Raw genomic sequence first — 27,143 nt, forward strand, 5'->3', positions numbered from 1 at the left:
AGACTCTGTGGCTAACTCTGTTAAACTTAAATGTGTTCGCAGCTCAAGCAAAATTGGTGTTTTCCTATCTAGTCATCCTAACCTCTCCCCCGAAGTCATGGTTTTGTGGTTACCCCAACAATAATCTGCTGTTTTACGAACTCGGTGTCAACAACAATAGGTGGAGAATAGAAAACCACGCATATTCCAGGTTGCTGCAGCATATCAAAACCACCCATGCAATGTTTCTTCCCTATTAGCCAATGAAATGAGCAAAAAAAAAAAAAAAAAAAAATTCAAAACTATGGAATTGACCACCAACGACCAGCTGGGGAGGTTTAAAGAAAAAAAAATCAAGGGCCATGGAACGAATAAGAACATTCTGGTACAACATACACAATCAAGCTTGGCTGCTGACTTCACTTCCCAAACCTGGGCTGTGAAGCCACAGCCTCCTCACTGTTTTCCTTAAGAGGAAAATGTCCGTATACCCATAGGGAACCCAGAGGCTCCTCCTCCTGTCACGGCAAGAAGCAGAAGACAGTGGAGAAGCTGGCCTCCCCAGCAGGACAGCCAGGGCCTGGAAGCGGGGCTACGTGGGGGGGGGGGAGCACTCCCAGCAGTGCCCCTTGTGGGATGGGTCATCCCACAGTGCTGCTCTGTCACGGAGGGAGACAGCGGAGGGCAGATCCTAGCCAAGATGCCCAAGTCCCGCTTCTCCAGCCTGGGTTAGCCTGCGATCTGCCGGGGCTGACCCTCAGCGTGCAGTGACTGCTCAGGCAGCTGAGCCCCCCACGCGTGCGGGAGAGAGGCTGCGTTCCTGCCCCCTGGCTTTGGCTGGGCCCAGCGCCAGCTGTGTGGCCGTTGGAGAGTGAACCAGCAGATGGGAGCGTTGTCTCCTTGTCTCGCAACAAGAAGGAAGGAAGGAAGAGAAAACAGCAAGAGCATCTTGTCACTCAGGGAGGAGGATGGGACAGGCCTTAGCCATGTCCACAGCAAAGCCACACCGTCCAGCCAGGTGGCAAGATGCACAGACTTCTCCAAGCCAAGCTGGTCGTCATGCGCCAAGGCCACAAAGGGACAGCAGAGCCGCCGCCACCTTCTGTGCAGGACTGCTTGGATGTGGAGTGTGCTCAACCAAGAGAGGGCTAAACCAAGCAGAGACTGGGACTAAAGGGCTGGTAGCAAACACCCACTCTACTTTGAGAATTCTGCCTGCAGGACACCCAGGGAGATGGCAAAGCTGGACAGAGCAGAAGCTCTGGACACTGTGGGACTGGTGCTGTGGCGCAGGGATGGAGCCAGCATCCCCACGGAGCTTTGGTCCGAGTGCCCCTGCCCACAGCACCGTGGAAATGCAGCTGGGAAGGCAGCAGGTGGCCCCCGCCACCCACATGGGAGCCTTGGGAGCAGGTCCAGCTGCAGCCGCGGGGACGAACCAGCAGGTAGCTGCTTGCCCCCGGTCTGTGTATGTGTGTCTCCCCCTCTCTTGTAACTCTGCCTTAAAATTTCTTTTTTTAAAAATAAAGAATTATGGACATCAAAAGGTGGAATTACATGAGTTTCAAAGCATTGAGACAGTAGATACTGGCAGTAGGTACTTTCAGTGTATTGCAAGAAGTGCATTCAGGCTGCTTCCCATAACTAGTTTTGGAGAAAGCCTCTATAAGCAATGTCCCTTCCTCGCAGAGGCAGGCGAGCTGCACATGGCCTACAGCGTCGTGGCCTGCTTTACATGCCTCCCTGTCCTCGGTCCCTCTCTTGATCAAGCTGCCCACTGCTAAGAGGGACTCGAGAAAATTCATGGAGAAGTGCAACTAAAAGATGAAGAATTTAAAATCTTGACAATGTTATTTTTTTTCAATCGCACATCGTTTTCTCATGTTTTCCATGAACTTTCTGGAAGCCTTTCCCTCTAGGTGCTCACTTCCTTGTAGTTTGTGGGTGTTGGGTTTTGCTTCGAAGCAGTGATGTTTTTTATTAGAACTTGTTCTGTTGACCACACGCTGATACAACAAGGGTTCTTGGAATTGTAATGGGTAGCAGGAATTTGCACTGTTTCCCCTTTGGGACTTTCTCCATCTTCACAGAGGTCACTAGGCCAGCTGAAGACTGCAGCTCTGTGCCGTCCACTTCCAGCCCGCTGCCCGGGCTCTGCTGACCCGAGGCCTGGGAGCTCTCTGATGGCCAGGGTGGCTGAGGCCTGCTGCTGGACACGCTTCTCCCCGCACTCACCCAAGGTCTGAGTCAAGAACTTTCCTCCTAGCTCGGCGGGAAGGCAGCCTCATGTGCTGAGGGCGGCGCCCCCTCCAGGTCACTCCGAGGCACAGCTGGAGCTGGGCCTGGCCACATCCCAGCCATGTCCCTGAGCAGGGGCAGAAGTCAGCTGGCCCGGCAGAGGGCCCAGAGGGCCCTGGGAGGCTGCAGCCGTTTATTTCAGAGCTGGGACATGGTGACAGGGTCCCTGTAGCCAGACACTACTGTGCAGCTCGCATCCTCCCGGGTTGGCGTCTCCTCCGGCCTACGTTTAGGTGGCAGCCCTCTCTGTCAGGGCATTGAGGGTGTTTTCTCTTTTAATAAGGGACAATGCCCTCCTCCCTGTGGTCTCGCCCGGCTGGCTAGGTGGGTGGAGGGACTGCGGAAGGCAGAAGCAGACTACTCCACTTCCTGAGATGGGTGACAGTCTCTTGGGTCCACACTGCTGTCTGTGGGCTGTTCCTCGGGGCCTGCAGCAATCGCTGCCTGTCCTGGGAGGGGCCGCAGAATGGGGCTCAGAGCCACTGGAGACCTCCCTGCCTCCTGTGCTCTGGACACTGGGGGCCTTCCCCTATGGCTGGAGGCTTTTTGAAAACCAGTTTTCACACCGAGTTCTTTCTTTCCTGGCCTCCTCAGCCCTTGCTCTGCACCCTACTTCCCCGAGAGCTCAAGAACAGCCCCGTCTGAAGTGGCAGGAGAGAGGCGGTGGCCCAGGGGCTCGGCCTCCTCTGTACTTCCCCTTCTTGCAGGTGCACCCTGGGGTGCCACCACCCCCTCTTCCTGGCCTGTCCCGGACCTCCCGCAGGCATGGATACCAGGAAGTGCCCGAACGCCAGCACAAACCTCAAAACTGGCAGGGCACCTCCTCCAGGAGCAGGCTGTGTGCCCCACCTCTGCATCTGAGCCCCCACCCTCTTTCTCCAAACTTCCTCTCCCCTTGCTCACGGCCACCCTCCCTCAGTCAGTTTCCCCTTTCTGATCAGTCTTGGACCCTGCTGTCTCCACCTCCCAGTACACGAAGCTTTCTTCCTGCCTCCAGCACAAAGGACTGGCTGCTTTGCTCAGGCCATGGGGATAGCAGTTCCTACAGGAAGTCCAAGACCGTCCATCTGCCATGCCAGAGTGTCCCTGTGGGCACCGGAGCTAGTCAGGAACATGGGCCCCTCTGGCCCCGTTGGCCCCTACGCATCACCCTGCAGCACCTGCGTGCTCACAGCCCTCACAAAGCTGTTAGTGGGCCTTGCTCCTGGACACCCTTCCTCCCACTCAGGATCAGAACTGACCCCTGCCATCCCCAGGTCGATTGGTGTCCATATCAGCCAGGCAAGAGTGGAATCAGGCCCCAGGGGAACCGAGGTTGCTCCCCCTGGAGCCACAGCCAGCAGCTCTGACCCACCGGTCCTGGGCAGCTGTGACCACGCTGGGAGGGGCCCCCAATCTGCAGTTTCGTCCCTGTCAGCCCCAGCTAGGGACGTGGGCAGCAATCAGAATAACAGCCCTAGCTAGGTCCCTGCTTTGCGTGTTTCCCCTCAGAGGCCTCTCACCGGGCGGTGCCTCCCCTGGGGCGGCATCGGGGATGACCTGTGACAACCAGGCGTGGAGGGATTTGCTGCATGGGCCCTTGGGCTGTTCCGGGTTCACGTTCTCACCCCGGCTTGCCAATCTCTCTGCCTCTAGAGAAGAGAACCTCTAGAAGAACTGGTGGGAGAAGGGTTGAAGAAGTGTTGGGAAGCATGCGCCACTGCTTACAGAATGTAATCGCTGCCAATTCCCACTCTTTACAGACAATATCTGCTGCCCGCCAGCGCTCCAGCCCGCCCTGCCCACCAGTGCTCCAGCCCGCCCTGCCCAGCGCTCCAGCCCGCCCTGCCCACCAGTTCTCCAGCCCGCCCTGCCCTGCCCAGCGCTCCAGCCTGCCCTGCCTGCCAGCGCTCCAGCCCGCCCTGCCTGCCAGCGCTCCAGCCTGCCCTGCCCAGCGCTCCAGCCTGCCCTGCCCAGCGCTCCAGCCTGCCCTGCCCTGCCCAGCGCTCCAGCCCGCCCTGCCTGCCAGCGCTCCAGCCTGCCCTGCCCGCCAGCGCTCCAGCCTGCCCTGCCCAGCGCTCCAGCCCGCCCTGCCTGCCAGCGCTCCAGCCTGCCCTGCCCGCCAGCGCTCCAGCCTGCCCTGCCCAGCGCTCCAGCCCGCCCTGCCCAGCGCTCCAGCCTGCCCTGCCTGCCGGTTTCCGTGAGGGACTAAGCTCTTACCGAGGAATTTCTGAGGCATGGAGCTCTTGCGTTTGGCGACGTTGCTTGCGAGTCTGTCCAGCACGAGGGAGCGCTCGGACCCCATCTTGCACAGGTCTTCTGCCATCTCACTGTGATTGGCCTCTTCTTTAATGACTAGAGCCAGAGTCAGACAGGCCAGTTTAGAAACACTCGCGTCCTGAGGCTCCTGAGGCGTCCGCAGTAAACCCACCACCCAGACACCCGCGACGGCCAGGCCCTCTGTAGAGATGACCGCGGGTCCTCCCTTGTGCCCAGCCAGCCAGCCAGATGCCCCTGTAGCAATGCCACCTGCTGAGGGGCGTTCCTCTGCCATCTATTCAGTGCAGGTCCCGCAGAACAAGCCCACGCTGGCGCCTTAGGCTGCCCTGGGACTGTGCACTTGTGTGCCTGGCAGGGTCCTCTTTTTGAAAAACATCCACGAGCCCAGCACCTCAGGCCACTCGGATCGTAGTCCCCTGGGGTCCGCCTTCACCCGCTGACAAGCAACCCCAGGGGAGGACCCTGAATGCAGGGCACACTTCTGATGCCCAGGCCTGGCCACACTTGTCTCTATTGTCTCTCACCATCATCACCCAGGAGAGCACTGCCTCCTCAGAGCCCTATGATGTTTACTCCTGGACCGCACGCCAGCACGCTTTCATGTACTGCCACTTATCGTCATGGATAAGGAGCTGAAGGTGTGACCTGGCAATCTGGGACACCCTCCAGCCTGTGCACCTGCCCGCATGTGACCCCAGCTCCTTGCTTCCCTGACTTTTCTTCCCCCAGGACTTGCACACACGACCCTATGCTCTCATGGGGTGACATCACTCGTTTTTAAAAACGTTCCTAGGACCAGTGTTAGGGTGCAGTGGGTTATGTCATCTGTGGATATCCCATATTGGAGCTCTGGTTGGAAATCCACTGCTCCATTTTTCTTCCCTACTAACGTGCCCGGGGAAACAGTGGGACATCATCTGACTCCTGACACCAGGCCCCTGATGCCAGGATGGAGTTGCCAGCTCCTGTCACTGGCCTGGCTCAGTGGTGACCACTGGGGGAGTGAACCAGTGGGTGGGGTGGCTGGTCTCTCTCTCTCTGTGTCTTCTGTCACTACCTTTCAAATAGCTAAAATTCTGTCTTTCAAAATGAAAGAGTTGCCAGTTGTGCCATCTGTCCGTCCAGGTACACTGCATGACCCATTGTCAGCATGTTCCAGTAAGACGACATGGCAGCTAGCAGGGCCTGTTCATGCGCCTGTGTGCTGCAGTATGGGCTGCACCTGTGTGCCCTGCACCTGTGTGCCCTGCACCTGTGTGCCCTGCACCTGTGTGCCCTGCACCCTGCCCTGCACCTGTGTGCCCTGCACCTGTGTGCCCTGCACCTGTGTGCCCTGCACCCTGCCCTGCACCTGTGTGCCCTGCACCTGTGTGCCCTGCACCTGTGTGCCCTGCACCCTGCCCTGCACCTGTGTGCCCTGCACCTGTGTGCCCTGCATTCCGTACATTTGCTGCCGAGGACATTTCTAAATATCCTCTGCTTTCACGGCTCTCATGAATGTTATTTTAAAAACATGTTTCAAATTTGTTATTGCTGGTACATGTAGTTTTTTAACATTAGAAATACATGTTATCAAATGGGCAAAAAACACTCCCCCTACCCTGATTTACATGAAGGATATACAGAAACACAGCCAGCCCAACCCACGGTGGTACACCTGCCCCCTCAGGCGCCAGGCTTCCTGCTTGTGCTTCTACCTGGGACCCTCAGCGCTCCAGGCCACAGGGCCTCCCAAAGTGGACACTGACCCAAGTAAGGGGGGGATTGAGGACAAAGCGCCCAACCCCCCCACCTGCTGTGGCCTTCACACCAAGGGATTGCGACACAATTTGAACGCTAAGGCACGGATTCTGAAATGCAAAGACATTAGAGAAAAGAGGTGAACGAAAGCCTTTGCTACAAAAAATCATAAAAAACTTCATCTTTCTCTGCCTCCTCTAAACAAGGCCTTGGTTTAGCTCCCGGGCCTGGCCTGGGGGCCCATCCGTCTAAGCACTGAGCAGTGCTGGTCCCTGGTATCCTTGGGTGTGAGGAATGTGGCAACCTGGTCAAGGCGCAGGGCCTACCAGCCCGGCACTGGAGGTTGACCTGGCCCCCAGATGCCCCTCACGTTAAGTGTAGGAGCAGAGTCCTTTCAGGGTCTCCCCCATTCTCCCGCTTCCTGACCCAGCACCTGCTCACACCTGCAAGGGCCAAGCAGGAATGCTTCTGCTGACAGGCGGTTAGGCCATGTGGCACGCAGTGCTGTGGCCAGAATGGGAAGAACTCAACAAAGTGCCAGCCTGCCTGGCTCCATTGCTGCTGCAGCAAGGGACAGAGTCACACCTTCCCAGGCCCCTTGCAGCTCGTCGGCATTGCTGGTCACTTGGCCACGGGGGAGATGCTGCCGGCCACTGGGACTGCCACAGGTCCCCTGCAGGCTGGTCCACCGGTGCAGATGGATCAGAAGGGTCCAGGGACCTGCACCTCTGGGCCAGGTTTCCAAGCCTGCCAGTGGCCAGCCTGCATGCTGACCTCACCCTCTGAGCGCTGCCTGACTGGGAGCACATCACGTGGTTAGCAGGGGGTCCCTGGGTCACACTGGAGTCAGTTTCAGGGACGAACTCTGAAGCAGATTTGGGGGAACCTGTGGCCTGTTGGGATCCCTCAGCTATCTGCTTAACAAGGAAATGTGTCAGGGAGCGAGAACATGGATGGAGTTCAAAAAAGAACCAAGGGTGCAAACATTTTGAAAGCCACGCATGCGTGCAGTTCTTCAGGAGGACTGTTTGAGCGTCTGGCTGCAGGACCATCGGTGGACACTTGAGTCCCCTCCACTGGGGGTAGGCGGTTGTGTTGCCCCCTCCCACGTCATGTCATGTACCCTCGCTGACCATGTAAGCAACGTGTGAACGGTTTCTATTCCATGCATTATGGAGCAGCGACAAGGGAGGAAGTCCGTACCTTCACATGGACGCATGTCCCCCAGACGTGGGAGGAGTGCAGGTGCGTCCCCGCACAGGGAAGCCTGGGGCATGTCCTCTGTGTCTTCCTCACTGTCTTGCCAACCCCACGTGTTTCTCAGACCACTGTATGCACGGGCTTGGGGTTGTGGACAATATGTCTTCACTAAATGTTGGTTGAATGCATCAAAAGCATTATTATGCAAGCTACATCATTAGGAGCCCTTGTTTATTTGCTTTTCACAGAAAAATACAGTATCTGAGTATTCACTTTTTTTAAGGAACAAAAGCATCCTCCCACCCTGTTTCCTCCTTCCCTGGGCTTGTCTACAAACCACAAGCCACTAAATTTCCAGCTCTACTTCAACTTTAATAGCCTATTCCTCCTGTCTTTCCCACCCCAAGGCCCTCCCGATGTCCAGACAGAGCCAGTCAGTTGCTGGGGCTTCCTTCCTTGCTCCCATCTCTGCTATCAGCTGCCACTGATGCCCAGGGGCTTCTTCCTCGGGAAGGAGGCTCAGTGAAGTCCGGACTGTGACCTTCACGCCTAGCTCAGAGCCCAGGGCACGGTCCTCTGGGGCTGGGGCTACGGGAGTGGCCTCTCTGGCTGTCCTGGGAAGAGCCTCACATCCATTGTGCTAACTCAGGAAGGTTCCTGTTTGTACTGCCTCTTGCTAGGTCACTCCTGTCATCATGGTCACTTCACATTATCCAGGACGTGACTTGGAGGATGGCTCTTGTGCAAGGTGCATGGAAGCCGGCCACCATGAGGAAGCAACAGTGTGCCCTCTGTCCTTGGTCAGCCTGAGTGCTGGGCCCAGCAGGCTCCTCCCGGCCCCTTGGATGCTAAGCCCCAGGCAGGCGCAGACCCTGCGCCACTGGCCAGAGCCCAGGCTAGCTCAAAGCCTAGGTGTTCTTAGTTGAGCATCTTTACATGGAAGAGCAGTTCTAGAGCCAGTTTCACGTCTTATTCTGCTACCTTAGCACATCCAATCCATTGCTACGCAGGGGTTGAAAATAAAAAGCACTCGCACCAGCACCCCAAAAATACACATGGAACCTGGGAGAACCCCTGTTCACTAGGTGGGGAAGCGGCTCTTGAAGCCCAGCTGTCAGGTCAGACAGCGGCTGAGAAAGTGGGGGGCTCAGGGGCTGCGGCATTACTGGCCATGCAGCCAGGGGGATCGCAGGCCCAAGGCTCCGCCCCGAGCTGGCACAGGTGCAAGCCAGCTGCGGGGTCCTCCAGGCCCGCCTCCCTGCTTCTGCGCTTACCTGGGTACAGCGTGCCTGGAAGGCCCATGCTTTCCAAGTAGTTGTGGCATCGCTCTTTATGTTCCTCTAAAGAGCTTCGCTGCTTATAGCTTCGGCCACAATATCCACATTTGTGAGGTTTACCAACTGCGGAAAACACAATGGAGTGAATGTTGGCCTTGTGTCTACTGGGGATGCATGCAAGACAATCATTACCAAAAAAGTAAAAAAAAAGTCACTCCCGAGAGCTAAAAGCATTATGGTGGTGGTCAAAATCACAGAATTGAAAAATGTTAGCTCCCAGTTTCCCAGATGGTTCCATAAGCCTACTGATTCTTGCCTTGCTGGGGTTTGTCTGCCATGTAGCCAGCTCCATGCCCCAAGGCACCACAGGCTGCACAGGGATGTGAGAGGTCCAAGGACCAGGACGTGGACTGGGGAGCCCATGGGCCCCCCTCTAGAGCAGCTGGGCCAGCTGTGCTGTGGCACTTGACGCCACGCCAGTTACAACCAGAGCGAGCCCCGCCCCTCAGGCCTACGTGGAGGATTCATGGTCTCCAAGAAACAGTGGAGGGTCAATTCACTCAAATGAGCTGTGCAGAACAGAGAGGAGGAGGTACAAATACTCAACGTATTTCCTGCTGACAGTGCCTGTGGGTGAAGTTCAGTGCCTGCTCCCACAAATCTGGGGCTGAAGCAGCTTGTGGCCCAGCCCTGTCCCACACTGTGGGCCTCCCTACTGTGCCACTCAGAATGGCAGTCACCCACTGCGTGTGGCTGCTGAGCGCTCAAAGGCTGCCTGGTGCCAGGGAGAACGGAGATCTTTAATTTGCAACGGTTAAAATGCAGTGCCACGTAGGGCTAATGGCCCTTGCACTGGGCCACACAGTTCTACGGAACGAATTCCTCTCTCCCTGGCTTTTACTGACCAGAATTTTAGAAAAACAAGGCCAGCCGGGAATCTGTAACAGGTGTGGGCTTAAAGATCCCTGTGTACATCAGGAGAGATGAGATGGATATGGAGGTCTCCGGCCTCCCACGTGAAGGATGGCAATGCCCACCCCGAACAAGACCTTGTACTTCTTTCTTATGTTGTTTGATCTAACATATCTCTGACTAGCATCTGGAAGTCAAAGACAGTCGTGTGGAAATGTCTGGCCCCTGGGGACCAACGTTTGCTGGGGTTAACTCTCCTTCTCGGGTGAATGGAAGCTAAGATCTCAGAACAGAACACGCACATTCAAATGTGACTTCTGGATCATTTAGAAGAGGAAGAAAGGGACCTTCCTTCAGCTGCAGAAACCAAGATGCGCCCCAACACCAGGAAATAATGTTGAAATATCCCATGCTGCCTAAAATTTCACAATGTTCAAGTCCCGCCCTTTTCTGGAAAAACTATGAGGCTAGCCACAGCATGGCACCTGGACACCACTGTTCCCAGTATGGGGCCATTTCTCCCAATAGCTCTGCTGAACGTGGCTCAACTAAGGCAAGTGTAATGCACAGCCCAGACCCTGGGGGAAGGAGTCTCAGGGAGTGGGCAGCTCTCAGAAAACGGGAAGGAAGGGGACCCCCCCGCCCACCTCTGCTACGCCCTGCCCCACCTCTCTCCTGCCTGGACACATTCCTTCTCCAACTCTCTCCCTATGAAGCTGCCCTTGTCTGGTCTGGTCCAAGGCCCCCAACAGGTGCTCAGGAGAGTTCTAGGGGGCTCCTGACTGCTAAAGGAGCAGGAGAGTGGGCCCTCCACAAGGCACAGCTGCTTCTGGGTATGCAGACCCAGGTAGAAGTCTTTAGTCGGCCCTTGGAGGAAGCTGCATCCCCATGTTCCTGAGCAGTGGTTGCCCACGGCACTTCCAGAGGTGGGCTCCACAGCTGGTGCTCCCCAGTGTCTGCTGGTGGCTCCCTGCCCCATGTCACACCTGTGCCAGGCCCTGCCTGAGCATGGTGCCACCCTGGAGCCAGCAGAAGCAGAGTGCCGTGCCCTGCTGGCGATTACAAGGACTTGTCTGAGACTTCAGTCACTGGAGGGCAGAAGTCAGCTGTCAGCTGCAGAACACGCCTGCGCGTTTTCCAGGGACTCAGATGTTATCCCACTGGTCTCTGTCCTCATGGCCAAGGCCACTTGGGCCAGGCACTGCTGTCACCGCCAGGCAGGTCCACCATGCTCCTCCCATGTGGGGGCAGGCATGGCCCATGGCCACCCCGTTGACCTGCTGCTCCCTGTCAGGAGCTGTTCCTGAGCCGGGCTCAGTTTACCCGAAGCACTCAGGCCCGGAGGCTCCCCTCTGTCCCTCCCCAGGGGTCTGCATGTCCCTGGGCCCCAGCCAGGAGGGAGGCTCCCCTCTGTCCCTCCCCAGGGGTCTGCATGAGTTCTGTCCAGGGGCCCCAGCCAGCAGGGAGCGCAAGTTGCTATAGCTTGACCTTTCTGAGTCTCTGCGAACTCATGTGCTTCCTCCAGGGACTCCAAAGCCAACATTAGAGCCTGGCCGCTGTCCTGCAGGTCCCCGAGTTCCTCCTGCTGACAACCCCGCCAGAGGCTGACCGGACTGAGAGCATCACCTGACCCCACGGAGAATGAGCATCCCGAGGTGCCTGGGGAGGGTGGCACCAGGAGATGGGCATGGGCAGCACCCCTGAAGCACAGCTGTTCCACATGCTCATCACGGTTGAGAAGGGTGGCCGGAGCCTGTCACCGTCCAGAGAACACTTGCTCCTAAGACCACTTGGGTGGGAGCCACTCCAGGCTGACTCGGCGAACACTCGGTGAGGACAGGGCAGGGCCTATCTGGTCCCACTCTCCAGACCTTCAAGGAGCCCCCAGGTCAGACATGTCGGTCCAACACCACACAACGCAGTTGGCCCAACCCTTTCCTGTGCTGACCCGCAGGGTCTCAGCTGCAGGTCAGGAGACATCTCAGAAGGTGGAAGACAGTCTGATTGGTGGCAGCCTAGTGTGTCACAGGGCGGGGCCTGCCTGCGACCCCAGCACTAACACTGCACATTATTGGGGCGCACTCTGCTCTGAGAGAGGGGCACTGAGTTTACAGGCTCTGTGCCCTTGACCCTCCCGAGGGCCCGGGTGGTTTCTGGTGTAGCTCACCTGGGCTGAGCAAGGCTCTCAATCTGGTCACCCCTGCCAGGAGACTCCCATGACTGCCACCTGTGCTTGGCTAAGGCTGAACAACGCCCTCCAGTCCTAGCCAGCAAAATGCCCCGCTGGACCCCACTTACCGGACAGGGTGGGACGAGGTTTCCTAGCTGGGGTTCCTGTGTGCGTCCATGTGTGTATTATGCTGGTGTGCACCCATACCTGTGCGTGCACGTGAACGTACAAGTGTGCACTGTGCATAGTTCCCGAGCCTGCATATGTGCCTGTGTTCCTGGATGCGTGTGCACGTGTGCACACTTCCCCACCTCTTTCCTCTGGCTTCGACTCACGGGGAAAAGGACATAGGGTGGGACCGGGCACCTACCGGAGTGTGTGCGCAGGTGGCCCGTGAGGGCATCCCGGCGGCGGCAGGCGTAGTTGCAGAGGTGGCACTTGAAGGGTTTCTCGCCGGAGTGCAGCTTGATGTGGCGCAGCAGGTTGCCCTTCTGGGTGAAGGAGGCCCCGCACTGGTTGCACTGGAAAGGCCGCTCCCCTGGGACAGCACAGGAGAGTGTGAGAACGGGGCGAGGGCCCGTGGCCGCCCTGCAGAACTGGCTGTTTCCCACGGGGCCGCCGACTTGCACCGGCTGCAGGTTTGATAGAACATGAGGCTTCACACTGAACCTGCCAGCAACTTAACGCTTCACTGGCTGGGTCAATTTGATCTGAAAATCTAATTTTTTTCCCCTAAATCAGAATGGCACATCACAATGCAAATTCAAACTCATTTAAATAAAGTGACTGCAACATTTTGTGATGAAGAGCCAGTCTTCCTGATCAGCAGTTTTGGAATAAACCAATATCCAATTTTGCGTGTTGTGGCATTTGGTGGGGTTTTTAATGTGGCTTTTTTCAAAGGGTCTTTAAAATATGCCACTGAAGCAGCAAAATAAAAAGGAAACTCATTAAAAATGCATTTCAGGATCACAAGTTCATTTCAGCGTTACATTCTTATATTTAAATGAAAGGCACTTCATTATAACAGTTATAATAACTTCTTTTCATTTACATTTTCCCTTTCAATTTCTTCTCCATTACCTGTCTGTCCTTAAGCAGGCAAATCAGGAGAGAGACAGAGAGGGTGAGACAGCCAGGGAGACGGGAAAGACGGTGTGGAAGGAGAAGTGGAGAAGCCAAAGGCCCCGAGTGCTGGCAGGCTGACGGCAGGCTGCCGAGCAGCTGGGGGAAATTCCTGGGCAGCTTCTGGGACCTCTGAGCGCAGGCAGCAGCTTCCCACCAGACAGCTACCCTTGGGGACTGGCAGGAGCTCGGGGCTTCTGAGCCTGGAGCTGGAAGCCACAGCGGGCGTCTGCGGCGTGGCTGTGCAGCAAAGCCCTGGCCTGGCCATCCCCACTGGTCAGCACTTCCTTAATCCTGCTGCAAAGATGCCACTTTGCCGTGTCCAGCTCTTCTGGAAGCCATCCCTCTCTATAGAGGAGTGCCGGGTGGCCACCACGTCCCTGGCGTGAGATACCATGAGACGACGGTGTTTCCAGAATCATGATTGTCTTACAAAAATGTGAGCACCTTCAAGATTTCCGTAGCTGTGTTCCCAACTGATTCATATGACTAGGAAGTAGATGATGACCAAGGAGTGAGGCTGGCCGGATTCCCTGTTTAGTCTGTGTCATTTCTGAGATCTGGCTAGCCCTTTCCGGTGGGCAGGCCAGCCACAGGGGGTCCTGAGGCTAACCAGGCTGGATCTGGCATTTCTCCCAGCCGCTACTCGGAAGGTGTCTGGCTGAGCAGAGAAAGACCTGAGTCACCCAGGCTGGAAGGCGATGATTAAACAACCGCCTTGCTTGTCACTCGCTCTTCAGGGACAAGCACACACACGTGTGCGTCGTTTGGAGAGCAGCCATGGTGAGAGCAGATCCAAGCACCCGGGGGCAATGCTCTGGGCCTCTGCGCACACGTGTGCGTCTAATGACACAGGGCACAAAAAGGAGACGAGCCATGTGCAGGGGACCCAGAGGGCCTGCATTTTCCACAGCCCTCGGCCACACTGTGCTGTGAGCTACGGCTCGTCCTCAGGCTGGGTGGAGAGGAAGCTGGAAGGGGAGCAGCTGTTTCAGCCGCGGGAGACAGGTGTCCAGGGTCAAGGTCACAACCCCCTGCCTGATAGCACCACAGGCAGCCCATGTGTGCTTGAATGTGCAGACCAGGTGTGAGGTCCTGAAGACAGCACACTCCAACATGGGCCTACTGCAGGGAGCTGGCTCCCCTTGGCAGAGCTCAGGGCGTGTCCTTGCTGGGTGCCCTCCACTGCAGCTTAGGCGGAGCCAGTCCCAAGGATGGATCTGCTCCTTTGCTGCTAGCAATTTAAGACAGAGGCATGATCCCAGCAACTCCACACTCATCCTGCTGTAGCAGACCTGGGAAGAGCGTCTGCGTCCCCTTCAGTAGCAGCTCCACGGCTGCCCACAGCTTAGGGTTCCTGGTGGAGCCGAATGAACTGCAAAGTCTGTGCTGAGCACACTGCCTCTGGGGCCTGGTGCCCACAAGCAGACTGTCTTTTGGGCTTTGATGCGTGGATTTTAGAAACCTTGTGGACAATGGTGACCGTGGGCTCTCTGCAGTTCCCTGTGCTGCTGGCCGTTGGTACTGCCTCCTTTCTCTGACTTCCATCCCATCTGACCCCCTCCCACCACGGGCTGTAGTAAGAAGGCTCTGTCATTGGCTTCGAAGCAAAAAGATGGAGCTGAGCAGCACAGTGGGGGTGGGGTGGGGGTGCTAGTGCCAAAAGCCTGTTAGGAAATGGCTGCCCAGCAGAGACTGCCCCTGTGCCCATCAAGGACTATGATATCCTGACGCTCCTGGCTGACTCTATCATAGGCAGGAAAGAAGGTCGGCTGTCTGGGTGCAAATCCAAGCCTTCCCGAGGAGTCCAGGATCTCCGCTCTGCTTGGAGGAGCCACCATGCAAGGCCCTGTCTGCTCCACTGTCCAGGGTCAGGAGTCTCAGATGCCCCTTCTAAGTGCAAAGCCTGGCTTCACCGAGAGCACAGGAGGCCTCCTGCCAAGTACATCTCCCTGTGTTCAGGCCCCAGCATGAGGCAAGCCTCGAGCACGCCTGCTGTTCATACCTGGTGTGGACCAATGAGGCCACCTCTATCTGCAGCCCCGCACATCCTCATGGCAGCGCACGGCTTTCTTGGTCAAACCGGAACTGGCGGTCAGCCCTGATGCTGAGAGCCGTTATCTCCAAGTGAGGACCAGGCATGCTGGGGAAGAGCGGCAGCCAGCGGGTGCCACTATGCGTATCTTCAACTGGCAGGTTTATTCATTAAAGGTCATTATTCCTTTTGTCAAGGTGAGCACACATTGTATTATGGCATTTGGTGTGCCGCAATTTGATTCACTTATCAGCCAGTTACTGAAGAGAATTTTCTCCATACGGTCAGGCTTTACATGAATTAGCAGAAAAGCCATTCATCTCTGAGGTCAGCGCCTCATCAGCAATGCACCTGCAGCCCCCGGGAGCACGTCCCTCTCAGGGTGGCCCACCTTCCAGCTAATTTCCACCTCATTACAAAGGTGGCGTGGGATTATGCTCATGCCGGCTTTACTTGGCGCTGGAAGTGACAGGGTTATCACACTGGGTAATTTGAGGATTAAGGGGCCCATTAGGAAAAGCAAAGTTTGCTGAATTTCAGTAGCTAAACTTGTATTGAAGGGGAATGCCCATGGAAAATCAACTTATTTATGGTTCTCCAAATATATTACAAAGTACTATTTTTGAAACTGCCTTGATTTAAACATAAAAATGACAGCCTCTTAAGGGCAGATGCTGGCACTGGCATAGTGGGCGAAGCTGCTGCTGATGCTACTCGCATCTCCTATGGGTCCCGCTGCTCCACTTTCCATCCAGGGAGGCAACGAGGGATGGCCCAGTCATCTGGCTCCTCCAATGTGGGAGAGTTGGGTGAAACTCCTGGCTTCTAACATTGGCCTGACTCAACTCTAGCTATTACAGTCACCTGGGGAGTGAATACGCGGATGGAAGATCTCTCCCTGTCTCTGTAACCATTTCAAATAAATTTAAAAAAAATTACAATCCCCCGAATATGTGCATTTCCTGACAACCCAGCTATTTTGGTACTGCTCAACAAGTTGGATTCTTGCTTAATTCTTGATCAGCATGCACTTGGCCATGAGTTTCCTGGGGCTGCCTTGTGTCAGGGTCAGCAGGCTGCATGCCCGAAGCACTCTGTCCTTGTCCTAGTCACTGCAGGGACAAGGGGCAGCTTTGCGGAGACCCCAGGACGCCAGGTCCTGGCAGCCACAGTTCAGGGAGCTGTGCTCAAAGAAGAGGCCAGTGCCTGCTCTGCTTCACAGACGTCTGCTGTCTTGGTTAAGACCAGCTGTGTGCCGTGGACGTGGCCGTGGCTGTGGATATGGCCGCGGCTCGCTAGTGTCCCATTAGGTCAGCTGAGCACGTACAGACAAGCCATGAACGAGACTCACGGAGGGGCTGAGCTCCCCACACCTCGCAAGGGGGACAGCACCTGAGCTGGCAGGCCTCCCGGCACCACAGTGCCCACACTGCCCCCCGCTAGAAGCTGCCCACGTTTGCAGCCAGCATTCCACTGGCACAGGTGTGAGGCTGCCCACGCTTGCAGCCAGCCTTCCAACCAGTAAAGGTGTGGCATGAAATCCTCTGCCATCTGAGCCGAACTGCCGCAGCAAGCCACCAGCCCAGCCATAGCCTGACCTGACATCGCCTGCCGTCCACCCATGCCTGGCCACTCCTGGGGTCCCAGTGAGACACTCTGGGCGTCAGTTTAGCTGCACCCACCTCTTTGGGTTTGGTTTGCCCTTGCTTGGCTCAGAGTAGCCCAGCCCGGCTGGCAAGGCAGAGACGATGTGGTGTGTGCGACCTCAGACCCTGGATGGATCCCACAGAGGCTACTGTCCACCCTCCCTTGTTCTGACCACGGCGCCGGACTGGAACGCACCCAGACTGCCTGACTGCTTCCAAGAGAAGCATGCTAGCTTTGTGCGATCGCAGCCGATGCCAGCGCTCTGGAAACGCGCACAGGGACATGGGGCATGTCCCTCCTTCCAGGACGGGCTCCAGACCCCGGGAGGGAATCGCAGCAGGCCTTACCCGTGTGGCTTCTCTTGTGGACCATGAGCACATTGGGCCCGATGCAAATGATCCCACAGACATCACACTTTAGTTTTCCGTTCGGAAGTCGAATGCCTCCAACTCCCGACAGAGCCGAGCTGCCTTGGTCCCTGTGGGGGCCATTCATTTTGTCTCCCGAGGCATCAAGCATTCGTAAATCCTCCGCACATTCTTCCCCATTCATTTCACAGGCACGCGCATTCTCTTCATCACTCTGAGTCTCTACTTTAACATTACTGGCTGAAAGAGACAACACGGGGGAAGCTCAGTGTCACTGCAGGAACAAAGCACAAAACAGCACAGCGGCAAAAGGACAATCAAATAGACAAGGAATTACCCCGGGCGGGCGTCTCCTACGGGGCTGGGGTCTGCTGAGAGACCGTCCCAGGCTGAGCCCCACACTCAGAGTGCTGGGTACACGGCCCACCTCACAGGCAAAACCCTTAAAAGTGCTCATCCAGCTGCAACAGCTCCCCACTGGCTGCCTCCTCCGCTAACACTGAGGCAGACGGGCCAGCATGCCCAGAGCTCGGACCACAGCTCCTTTGGGAACCCCGAAAGGCTTTTGTGATCCTCGGGTGCGACTGCACAGGTGAGTCCACGTGCTGGAGGGTCAGCGTGGCTGTCGGGACGTGTGTGAGCCGGGAAGGGCACGCACAGAGGGATGCTGGTACAAACAGGCCTGGGGATGGCGGGAGTCTGAACGTGAGAGGCGCCTCCGTGCTCGGAGTTCCCCAGGATCGGACTGTGGGAAACGCCCTTGCAAACTGCTGAGGGAGAGTGGTGCGGGGGCCAGTGTCCCTGTGTTCACTCACTACTGCCCCGCCACACCTGCCCCTGCTGCTCTCAGCACTCGGCAAACCCTGCACGAGTGGGGCTGGCTCTGGGACACAGCCACTCCCAGGTGAGCCAGCAGCGGACTGTATACCTGGTCATGCACACCATAATTCAGTAGGCTGCCAACTGCCCAGACATGGGCCCTCCTGTGAGAACCCCCTCAGGCCGGCCTGGGATTGTCTCTTCCCAAGGCCTGCCTGTGCAGCTCAGATGGGCTGGGCCCCCATTCTTCTCATTCAGGCACCCTGCACCTTGGCAGCCGCCTGCCCCCTGGCCCTGCTGCCCTGACCCTATGGTGCGTCTGGCACAGAGCGTGGGGCAGGTGAGGGGGACAGATAATTTGGCAGGCACAGGTGCTGTTGGGACAATGAGGTCTGTGTTCCCCAAAGAGGAGGAAGAGAGACTCGGGCTGGTGCACCTGCATGCTCGGCATGTTGTGGCGTAGCACGAAGCCCTCCCCAGGTGCCAGCATGCATCCCAGTGCTGCGAGCCTCCAAACACAGGATGCCGGCAGAGACCTGTGCGCCCCTTCCCTACAGAGGGTTTGTAATGATCCATCTCAGAATGAAGAATGTGTCACCTTAAAGAACTGTGGTGCCAGCCATAGCTGGGCTGGCAAGGCCCGCAGCTGTAGGAATGAAGGCATAGGCTGGCAGCAGGTGGCATGAGCCAAGGTCCTGGGGCTGCTGAAGGGTACCCCACGCAAGAACAGCAGTTTTCCCATGCTTGCCTGTCTGGAGACTGGTTCCCAGGAGCTGCTGCCAGTGGCTGCCTCTTGTCCTGCATTCCTAACCTGTGGCATGCACAATGGCAGGTGCCAGCGCCATCTGTGCAGCAGGTCCTCGTGAGCGGCAGGGCAGGAGAGAGGCCCTGGCAATGATGGGGGCGGGGTGGAGGCTTGAGGCACTGCGAGCACAGCCAGCTGTTTGCCTCAGGAGGGTATGCCAAAGCCAGAAAGGAGGCAGGTGAGGGTGGAGACAGCTTCAAGGAGGCTGCCCTAAACACACAGGAGTTCTCAAGGTCAGACTTGGTGTCAACCAAGGACTTGACTTACGGTACTGAAGGCAGAAGGACTTTGTCGCCCCAGCACAACTCTGGGTACAGGATAAGAACACACAAAACCACTTCAAAAAGTCCATGGAGGGCCATGGGCGCCGGTTCTAATCCTGGCAGCCCCACTTCCCATCCAGCTCCCTGCTCGTGGCCTGGGAAAGCAGTCGAGGAAGGCCCAATGCTTTGGGACCCTGCACCTGCGTGGGAGATCTGGAGGAGATTCCTGGCTCCTGGCTCCGGATTGGCACAGCACTGGCCGTTGTGCTCACTTGGGGAGTGAATCATTGGACAGAAGATATTCTTCTCTGTCTCTCCTCTTTGTATATGTCTGACTTTGCAATAAAAATAAATAAAACTTTAAAAATAAAAAAAGTCCATGGGAACTGGAACTCAAAGGTAAGTATTTTGGTTAAAAAAGAATGAAAAAAAGAAAGGAAGGAATAAAACCCATGCTCGTCTTTTCCATCAGATACAGTTTCCATGAATTCTTCAGAATGCCCCAGCTACACAAAGCTTGTGCTGCCTGCCTGGACCTGCAAGAACAGGAATTCCCAGCTAACACTCCAAGAAGCAGGACACTGGCGGTCCAGGCACCCGGAGAGAAGGGAGCAGGCAGCACAGGCTCCACCCAGGAGAAACAGGTGCCCGGTGCTGGAAGCTCGCTAGACCAAGAGGACAGATTCTAGGCTGTGTCTTACTGGAAGAGGTTCTGAAGTGTGTGTGCGCCTGGTGTTTGGGATGGGAGCCGCAGGACTGATGTGTCTGCTGAGAAAGGAGCAGGTGCCCTGGCAGCCACCAGGCACATCAGAGCCAAGCAGATTTTCTCCAAATGGGGGAGTGGTTCTCACCACTTTGCAGACAGGAACAAACAGGTGTCCAACTACACAGGAAATAGCAAGATCTGCTGAGGTTGCTGACCTGGAAGCAGGGTCTTGTGCGGCCCAGGAGAGAATGCAGCTATGTACTATGTCAGGGACGACTGGAGGCAGGCCTGCAGACCACAGCAGTGGTGGCAAACATGGACAGGCAGGGGTGGACTGGCGAAATTCTAGGGACACATTTCCAAACCACAAGTCCAGGACACAGGGTTGGGGCTCCCCCTCTCCTTTGTCAGGGAGCATGAAGAGGAAGATGTCTGCCTCAGGTCAGGCCAGGCAGCAGCAGGCCTCGGAGCCCTACAGCAGCACACACAGCCCCTTGTGGGAGGATGCGTTTGTCCCAGAGGCTGCAGGGGGAGCAGCAGGGATCCCTCAAAGGCTTACGGCATCTGAAGGACAGAGGGTGCATGGAGTGGTGCCAGGAGATGGCAGTGAGAGACTGGAGGGCAGGTTTGCACTCAGCTCTGGGGGATTCTGCACAGAGCAGCAGCTGAGCCCAGCTCACTGCCGAGGGGCCGCCCCAGCAGGCCTGCCGCTCAAGGGCTGGGCAGACAGAGGCCTGTCTCCGTGGCTGCTTTCCCCAGGAGCGAGCAGGTGCAGCCACAGGCTCAGAAAGTGTGCAGTTGCTCCTGAAGCCCTCCCGTTTGAACCTTAGGATCCTGCAGCAGACACCTGGAGTGGGCACAGCCCGCCTCCTGGCAGGCTCACGTCCAAGGGACACCCAGGTCTCCGCTTTCCTCTGGCGAGTGGTCTGTTCTCTGCACAGTGCAGACCAAGGCAACCCATCTTAGTCTCCCCCTGATTTGCAGCTACTGTGTGGGAAGCCGTCCCAGGGAGGCTGCTGCTGCGGGCAGCCGAGGGCAAGCTGATGGGCCACACCTGTTTCTGACTGCCTGACTCCTGGGTCTTGTCTGCATACCTAGACTCAGAACTGCCAAGCTGTGGTGTGGTCGTGGTTGAGGTCTGGTGCATGAGGCCAGCCCCTTGCTCCGTCCCTGAAGCCAGCCTCCTTCCTGCCCACGTGCCCCGGCAGTGACAGCTCCAGCACCCGCGCAGTGAGCACAGAGCTTCCGGCGTTTGTCTTGGCTGGAGTAGGCACTGAGGGAACAGGAGCTCCGTCTGCCTCTCAATAAATAAATAAAATTTAGAAAGAAAGACGACTCATAAATATTTTGCGAACCTCCTGCACCACTTAGAACTCAGCGGCGCTTAAGTGAGCCGATTAAATATAGAACGCAGCTGGAGGTTGAGACGTCCCTCGCGGAGTAGCACTCTGACTTGGGCCTGGCTGCCAGCAGTGCCCCGGGACCTCACTGTGGTGCTTCCTCAATGAGGCGTGCGTCCCTCTGAGAGCCCATGTGAAACTGGGACCCATTAAGACCACGCCACCCAAGCTGGCTTCTTTGGGGTCAGACACCCTCGTGCCCTGCCCCAGGGGCTGGGAGGCAAGGCGGAGCCAAGCTCCACGTGCGCTTGTGCATAATTGAACAGCGTTAATGCATGGGCAGAGTGCACCCTGGCAGCCCCACCCACGAGTGGGCCTGCTTCCCTCTGCACTTCTGTCCGGTTTCTTTGGTTTACCGGAAGGGTGCATGGTTGGCACTCGGTATACCGGTCCCCAAGGAACAATCCTCCACAACAGTTGCTTTAGGGCGTGCTCAGCTCCAGCTTGAAACAATTGCTACTTTAAACAGAAAGAGATGGAAACCTTTGTGCAGCACAGGCCAACAGCAAGTAAAAGTTCAGGCGGGACAGGAGCCAGAAGCTCCTTCTCTAGTCTGGAAATGAAGCGGAAATAGAAACAGGCACCCGGAGAGTTTCCTGGAAAACGAGTTAAAAGATAAGCTACCGTGCAAACAAAACAAAAAAACAAATCCCCCAGTCATGCAAACGAGGGAGGGGTTCGTCATGATATGCAGGGGAAATTAGTGTTATGAGAAAGTACACACAGATTTCCAACTTTTCACACCGTGCCGCTTCCATCTTGCGATTCTATTTTGCACACACTTTCTGAATTAGCCTCATACAGAGGCTCCTGTGTGACCTCCGGGAGCCTGATGAGACCGGGAAACACTGTACAGGCTAATGGAACCACTGATTCACTCTGTGCTTCCCAAGGCAGGGGTTTGGCTCGTGGACACACTCTCGCTGACCAGATCCTTCTGTGTGGGGTGTGGTCAGGGAAGAGGAGGGGCAGGGCCTTGGAGGCAGTGGCCAAGAGTGTGCGTGCGTGTGGACGTGGGCTCCCTTGGGGACTGACAGGGTTGCTGCATCGTGTGGCCGTATGGTTAACACAGCGGCAAAGATGGTGCTGGCAGAGGGGCCATCCAGGGCGCACGGCCCTCCTGCCCCACTCTCACTCCCCTGTGGGCACCTGGGACACACTCTGCACTTCCTGTGCCTGCAATGCCCGGACGATAGATGGCCAGTGAATGGTCAAAGACGCTGACAGAACATGCAAGCACGACATCTACACGATGGAAACTGAGGACAAGAGACTTCCAGAAACCAAGCAGATACTTACGTGAGAAAGCTTTGGGAATCAGAGCATGGAAAGCCCTAAAGCCATCAGCCCCGTATGCAGCTGCAATAAAGAAGGCACAAAGAAAGCTTGGTTGCAAGCCCATAAGAGATACATAGCAGGAGTTGAAAAGCAAGCATGGCTTTGACAAAAGCTGGAGCTCCTGCCCTGCCGGCTATCACAGGGACTCAAACAGGCTGCACCAAGGGACGCTCAGCTCTCGGTCTGCGTGCACAGTGTGGTCAGCGCAACCTCTCCTGTGTCAAGTAGCTCAGCTGTGTCAGGCCAGGAACATTCTAGAACCATGCAGAATTGGTTCAAGACCTCAGCCTCAGCTAGGCATTCCTGGGCGAGTCATCAACTCTGTGGTCACCATGGCTGGCACTGCACATGCTCTTCATTCAGTCTTTCCTTGGCAAGTGCGCACACAAAATCCTTCATGTCTTTGGGGTATACTGGTAGGGAACAAGCCTGACTAAAGACAGCAGCACCACAAGGGCACCGGTTCGTGTCCTGGCTGCTCCACTTCCCATCCAGCTCCCTGTCTGTGGGCTGGGAAAGCAGCAGAGGATGGGGTAACGCCTTGGGCCCCTGCACCCACGTGGGAGACCCAGAAGAAGCTCCTGGCTTTGTATCATCTCAGCTCAGGATGCTGCAGCTCTCCGCAGAGTGAATGAGCAGATGGGAGACCTTGCCTCCTCTCTGTACCTGCTCATTGCTGTGGCTCCGTAGCTCCTGGCCCTGCCTCTGGTCTTCAGGCCCTCACACTTCCCTGTATCTCTCTCCTTCTGAAGCCCTGATAGGTTCTGTGTGCACATATATGTTCACACACACATGTCTTTCTTACAGCCACACCCCGGGCTCTGGACAGCACAGGACTCCTGAATCACAGAACAGCAGGACCTCTGGCACCTGCAGGAAATGGACCTGTTCACGCCACTTCATTTGGAGCGGCATTTTCTAGTTGCTGATCACATGAGAGAGAGAGAGAGAGAGCACTAGGATAATGGGGTGATGTTTTCAAAGGAGTTTCCTGCAGTGACAGGTTCACTTATTTCCTAAGAGAGCCTTAGTTTCCATTTCTTTCATTTCCTGATAGTACAAATATAACACTGCCAGAACCCACTTGGAGGATGGAGAAAAGGAGACCTTGCGAAGAGTGGACACTGCAGCAGTGTCTACTCAAGCCACGATTGAGAGGCCTGCTTCCCATACGGGTGCACCTGCTGCTCTGTTTTGCAACCAGCTCCCTGCTACTGTGTCTGGGAAGCAGTGGGAGATGGCTGGAGTGCTCAAGTCCACTTCCCCGCCAGCCATGTGGGAGCCTCAGTTAGAGTCTAGACTCTGGACTTGTCCTGGCTGTTGTGTGCAACTGAGGTGTGAGCCACTGGACGGAAGACTGCTCTCTGCTTCTCTAGCTGCCCACCTTCCCTTTCCTCCGGTCACTACTCAGATAAGTAAATAAATAATTCTGTACAAAAAGGTCAAGTGCCACCTTTTGAAAGACAGGGAGCCTGTGATGGGCAGGCTGGTTAAGTCTCAGCTCGATGAGGTCACACTGCAATGATGCCGACTCTGCTGACAGGGTGTCCGTGTGAACGGGACCCGCAGTCACCTTGGTGACATGGCCCTTGGGCTGTGTGCTGGAGACGGATATGTGGTCGCTGGCAGACAGGACACGAAGCAGCTCAGGTTAGAACTGAAGACAGCTGATCCCAGACGTCTTGCCTTCTAGCCTGGCACAAAGCATCAGCCCTGAAAATTGTGGCTGTCAGAAGGCCTTCCACCCCACACGGCCGCCCGCTCTGGGGAAGGCGGTGACGTCCCACTGGACATCTAAGTCAGCTGTGGCTCACGAGGCTCGTCTTCTCACTAGTGTAATTCAGACCCATCTGCTGTGAACATCTGAAAAAGCTACAGGGAAGTTGAAGCACCCACAAACAGCTGGGGCTGTGGCACTGTTGCCCTTTCTGGAACAAAGTGGGACTCACAGGAACCCAGGTTCTTCCCTCTGCCCTCCCTGTCCCCCGTGGCACCCATGGCACGGTCATGAGAGCTCTGGAGACAGACGCAGGTGCTCAGGAAGAAAGGTCCACCCACGGCCTCAGGCCCCGACCCCTCCCATGAAATGGATGCTGCTAGGAAACTGGGCATGTGGGGTCTTCTGGAAGTTGCCATCTTGGCGGTTGGGATGTGCACAGGCAGCTCTGGGACCTGCATCCCCAGGACACAGCTGCATCCAGGGTGCTTGCCAGGTACCAAGAACATGCAGGCCGTTGCACACACACCTGGTGCATTTACTGCAGAGCCTCCTGCACTACAAGGAGTGGCCTGGGAGCTTGCCCAGCTCCGGCCTGTGTGGGAGGTCTCCTCCAGGCTGCAGCTAGACCGGGACTGCAGAGACCCAGAGAGTGGCTACATGTGAGTGTCCCTGAGTGCTTCCAGGGCCCCAAGCCACCTGGCCTTGGGGACTGTGCAGTCTGGCACACTCCCTCCTGGGCAGTGAGAGGGCCCCAGAGCCTGCATCCAGCCCCTGAGGGGCCATTGGTTCGCCTGTGAGTGCCTGGAAAAGCAAGGCCTCATCTTGGGTGTCAGTGCCCCTCACAGGCTCAGGGCAGGTGGTTACCAACCAGGGATAATGCCCTGCCTTGCCTTAATCCTCTTTACTGAGCTCCACCCCAAACTCAGGCCACTGCTGGGCAAACATGCGCAGGTGGCTGTGTGAGGTTCTTCCCCAAGTTTTCTACATTTCAGGAAATGACTTCTCCCACCTGATGGGAGTTCCTGCTCCTGGGGTCTCATGGACATCGTGATGTCACGCACTGCAAACCCCCAATTCTGAATCCGCCTTGGAATGCCAAACTGACGGGCATTGCAGAGAGGACACCCCAGCCCAGCCCCCGCCCTGCTTCTCCTTGTGTCTAGCCGGGCAGGTGACTGCATACTTGGTAGCTGCTGTGGCCCTTGGCAGGGACCCCACACAAAGCTCCCCCTTCCTTCTGCCCTGTTTTTCCTCCTCCCACCAAGCGGACAGCTTCCATCCACTCCAGGCCAACCTACACCTTTGCTTTCTGGAGCCAAGTTTCCACCGAGCATGTCGAAAGCACTTTCTACCATTCCCCAATCAATCACCTTTCCTTCTAGCATGTTCCTAAGCCACTGTCCCTGCCAGCCAGGCTGCCAGCCGGTGGTCTGCAACACTCTCTTGGGCGAAGGCTCTCAGGGTCACATCTCACACTGGCAAGGGACTGACACAGGACAAAGCCACTTCCTGCCTGTCCCAGCAGAACTGGGACATACCACCTGCACTGAGCAGGTCTCTGGGTCCCAGGCCATTGTCCCCGTGACAGCATCCCCAGCCCTTGGCTCCCGGCCTCAGCACAGACCAATGTGATTGCCAGGGCGGGGCCCGTGCTAAGCAAGCAGGCCTCCATCTTGGGGGTGGCCCCCTGCGCACAGCTGCAGCGGCGTCTCTGGCTTGCCACACAGGACAGCCTTGCTGCAGGCTCAGCTGAGTGACCACACTTCTCACCAGCATGTTCTGACAACAGCCAGACCTCGGACACCACTCGAGTGGCTGCGGCCGTGCCAGGAAGCAGCCGTGGCTCCCAGGCAGCCTGGGCGTGGAGCAGGAGGCAGCCCCGGGGGCATCCCCCCTGCTCTCTTCTCCTTTCCTGCTATGGTGTTGCAACACACAGAGCAGCTACCTGAGCCTGGTGCGTCAGCCATGCAGCTCTGGCTCAGGGCTGTGCAGCAAACACGGAGCAAGACCTGGCCCCCACCTTCCTGGCCACACACTCACGACTCCAAGCCTTGTTTCCTGTCCGCATTCAATGCGAGGCCCCACTCCTCCAGTGTGCCACCAGGAAGGGGCACCTGAGCCACGTTCTCGGGACAGACATAGCCTGGCCTCGGCTGTGCGGCCCGTGGAGCCACACTCCTCGACAGGCAGAGGACAGGGAGGACCTATGCTGGAGCTCCCCGGGGAACACACCCAGACCCTTCTCTGCCTTCATGGGCCTCTCCGCAGGTGGGCAGGCTACAGGACTGCTCTGGGGACCTGCCAAATCCAGACAGAATCCGTTTGCTCTGCTTAGCTGTCGGCTCCCCTTGCCAGCACCCACAGCTCCAGTAGGGGGGCGGCACAACCGGGACGCCTCGCCCTGGTCTCATCCGTGTCTTTTTGCCACTCTGTGTAGTATCCAAATGAACTGAAAGAGACAAAGCCAGGGCTGAGGAAGGACAGAAAGAACAGGTGCCAAATGATAGCTCAGGTACAGCTCCTCTTAGGCGGCATGCTGGGACTCAACCTTGCTGGTGCTGGGTGAAGCCGGCTGGGCCGAGCCTCCCGTCACACACAGTGCAGCCCCTGGACTGGAGCCCCTTCTCACCTCTCCTCACTGTGACTCCATCCTTGCCATTCCAGCAGATACCACGTCTGCCCCCCTGGAAGCCGCCAGGGTCTCCTCCCCACCCCAGGACTCCAGGAGAGCCCAGGAAAGCAGCCAATGGCAAGTCAGCAGAGTGGGAGCCCCAAGTCCGGACTGCAGCAACTCAGGAGGCAAGGCACAGCCCGGGAACGGGCCAGGACGCTGGTGTGGCACGGAGCTCCCACATAGGACAAGTGCCCAAGCTAAAGATCAAATCACGCTGCCTCATCTGAAAAGGGGCATCCACACTGGCTCACCACAGCCAAAGCCCACGCGCCTGTGAACTGCAGGGGACCCAAGGCGCTGTGAGCGCGAGGCTGCCCCTGTGTGGCAGGCAGTGGCAGCTGCACTCACTGGGCGCCTTTGGGGGTGGGAGGGACCCAGAGCCACGGACAGCTGCACCTGTCACAGGTG

General features: G+C 56.9%; 1 protein-coding gene across 7 annotated transcripts in view; it reads right to left on the reverse strand.

The window, feature by feature from the left end:
- IKZF1 (IKAROS family zinc finger 1) overlaps nt 1-27,143 on the reverse strand; it is a 74,379-nt gene that overhangs the window by 7,927 nt on the left and 39,309 nt on the right. For 4 of the 7 annotated variants that reach the window (XM_040964622.1, XM_040964621.1, XM_040964620.1 and 1 more), the window contains exons 4-7: nt 16,990-17,250; nt 12,206-12,373; nt 8,751-8,876; nt 4,477-4,611 (exon numbers count right to left, since the gene is read on the reverse strand). In XM_040964622.1, the coding sequence (XP_040820556.1) occupies nt 4,477-4,611; nt 8,751-8,876; nt 12,206-12,373; nt 16,990-17,250 (690 nt within the window). The remainder of the gene's footprint in view (nt 1-4,476; nt 4,612-8,750; nt 8,877-12,205; nt 12,374-16,989; nt 17,251-27,143) is intronic. The other 3 variants (XM_040964626.1, XM_040964625.1, XM_040964627.1) reach the window with 3 other exon arrangements.

This window comes from Ochotona curzoniae, unplaced genomic scaffold, assembly GCF_017591425.1.
Source record: "Ochotona curzoniae isolate NIBS_2020 unplaced genomic scaffold, NIBS_Ocur_1.0 scaffold_3835, whole genome shotgun sequence".
NCBI classification, from domain to species: Eukaryota; Metazoa; Chordata; class Mammalia; order Lagomorpha; family Ochotonidae; genus Ochotona; species Ochotona curzoniae.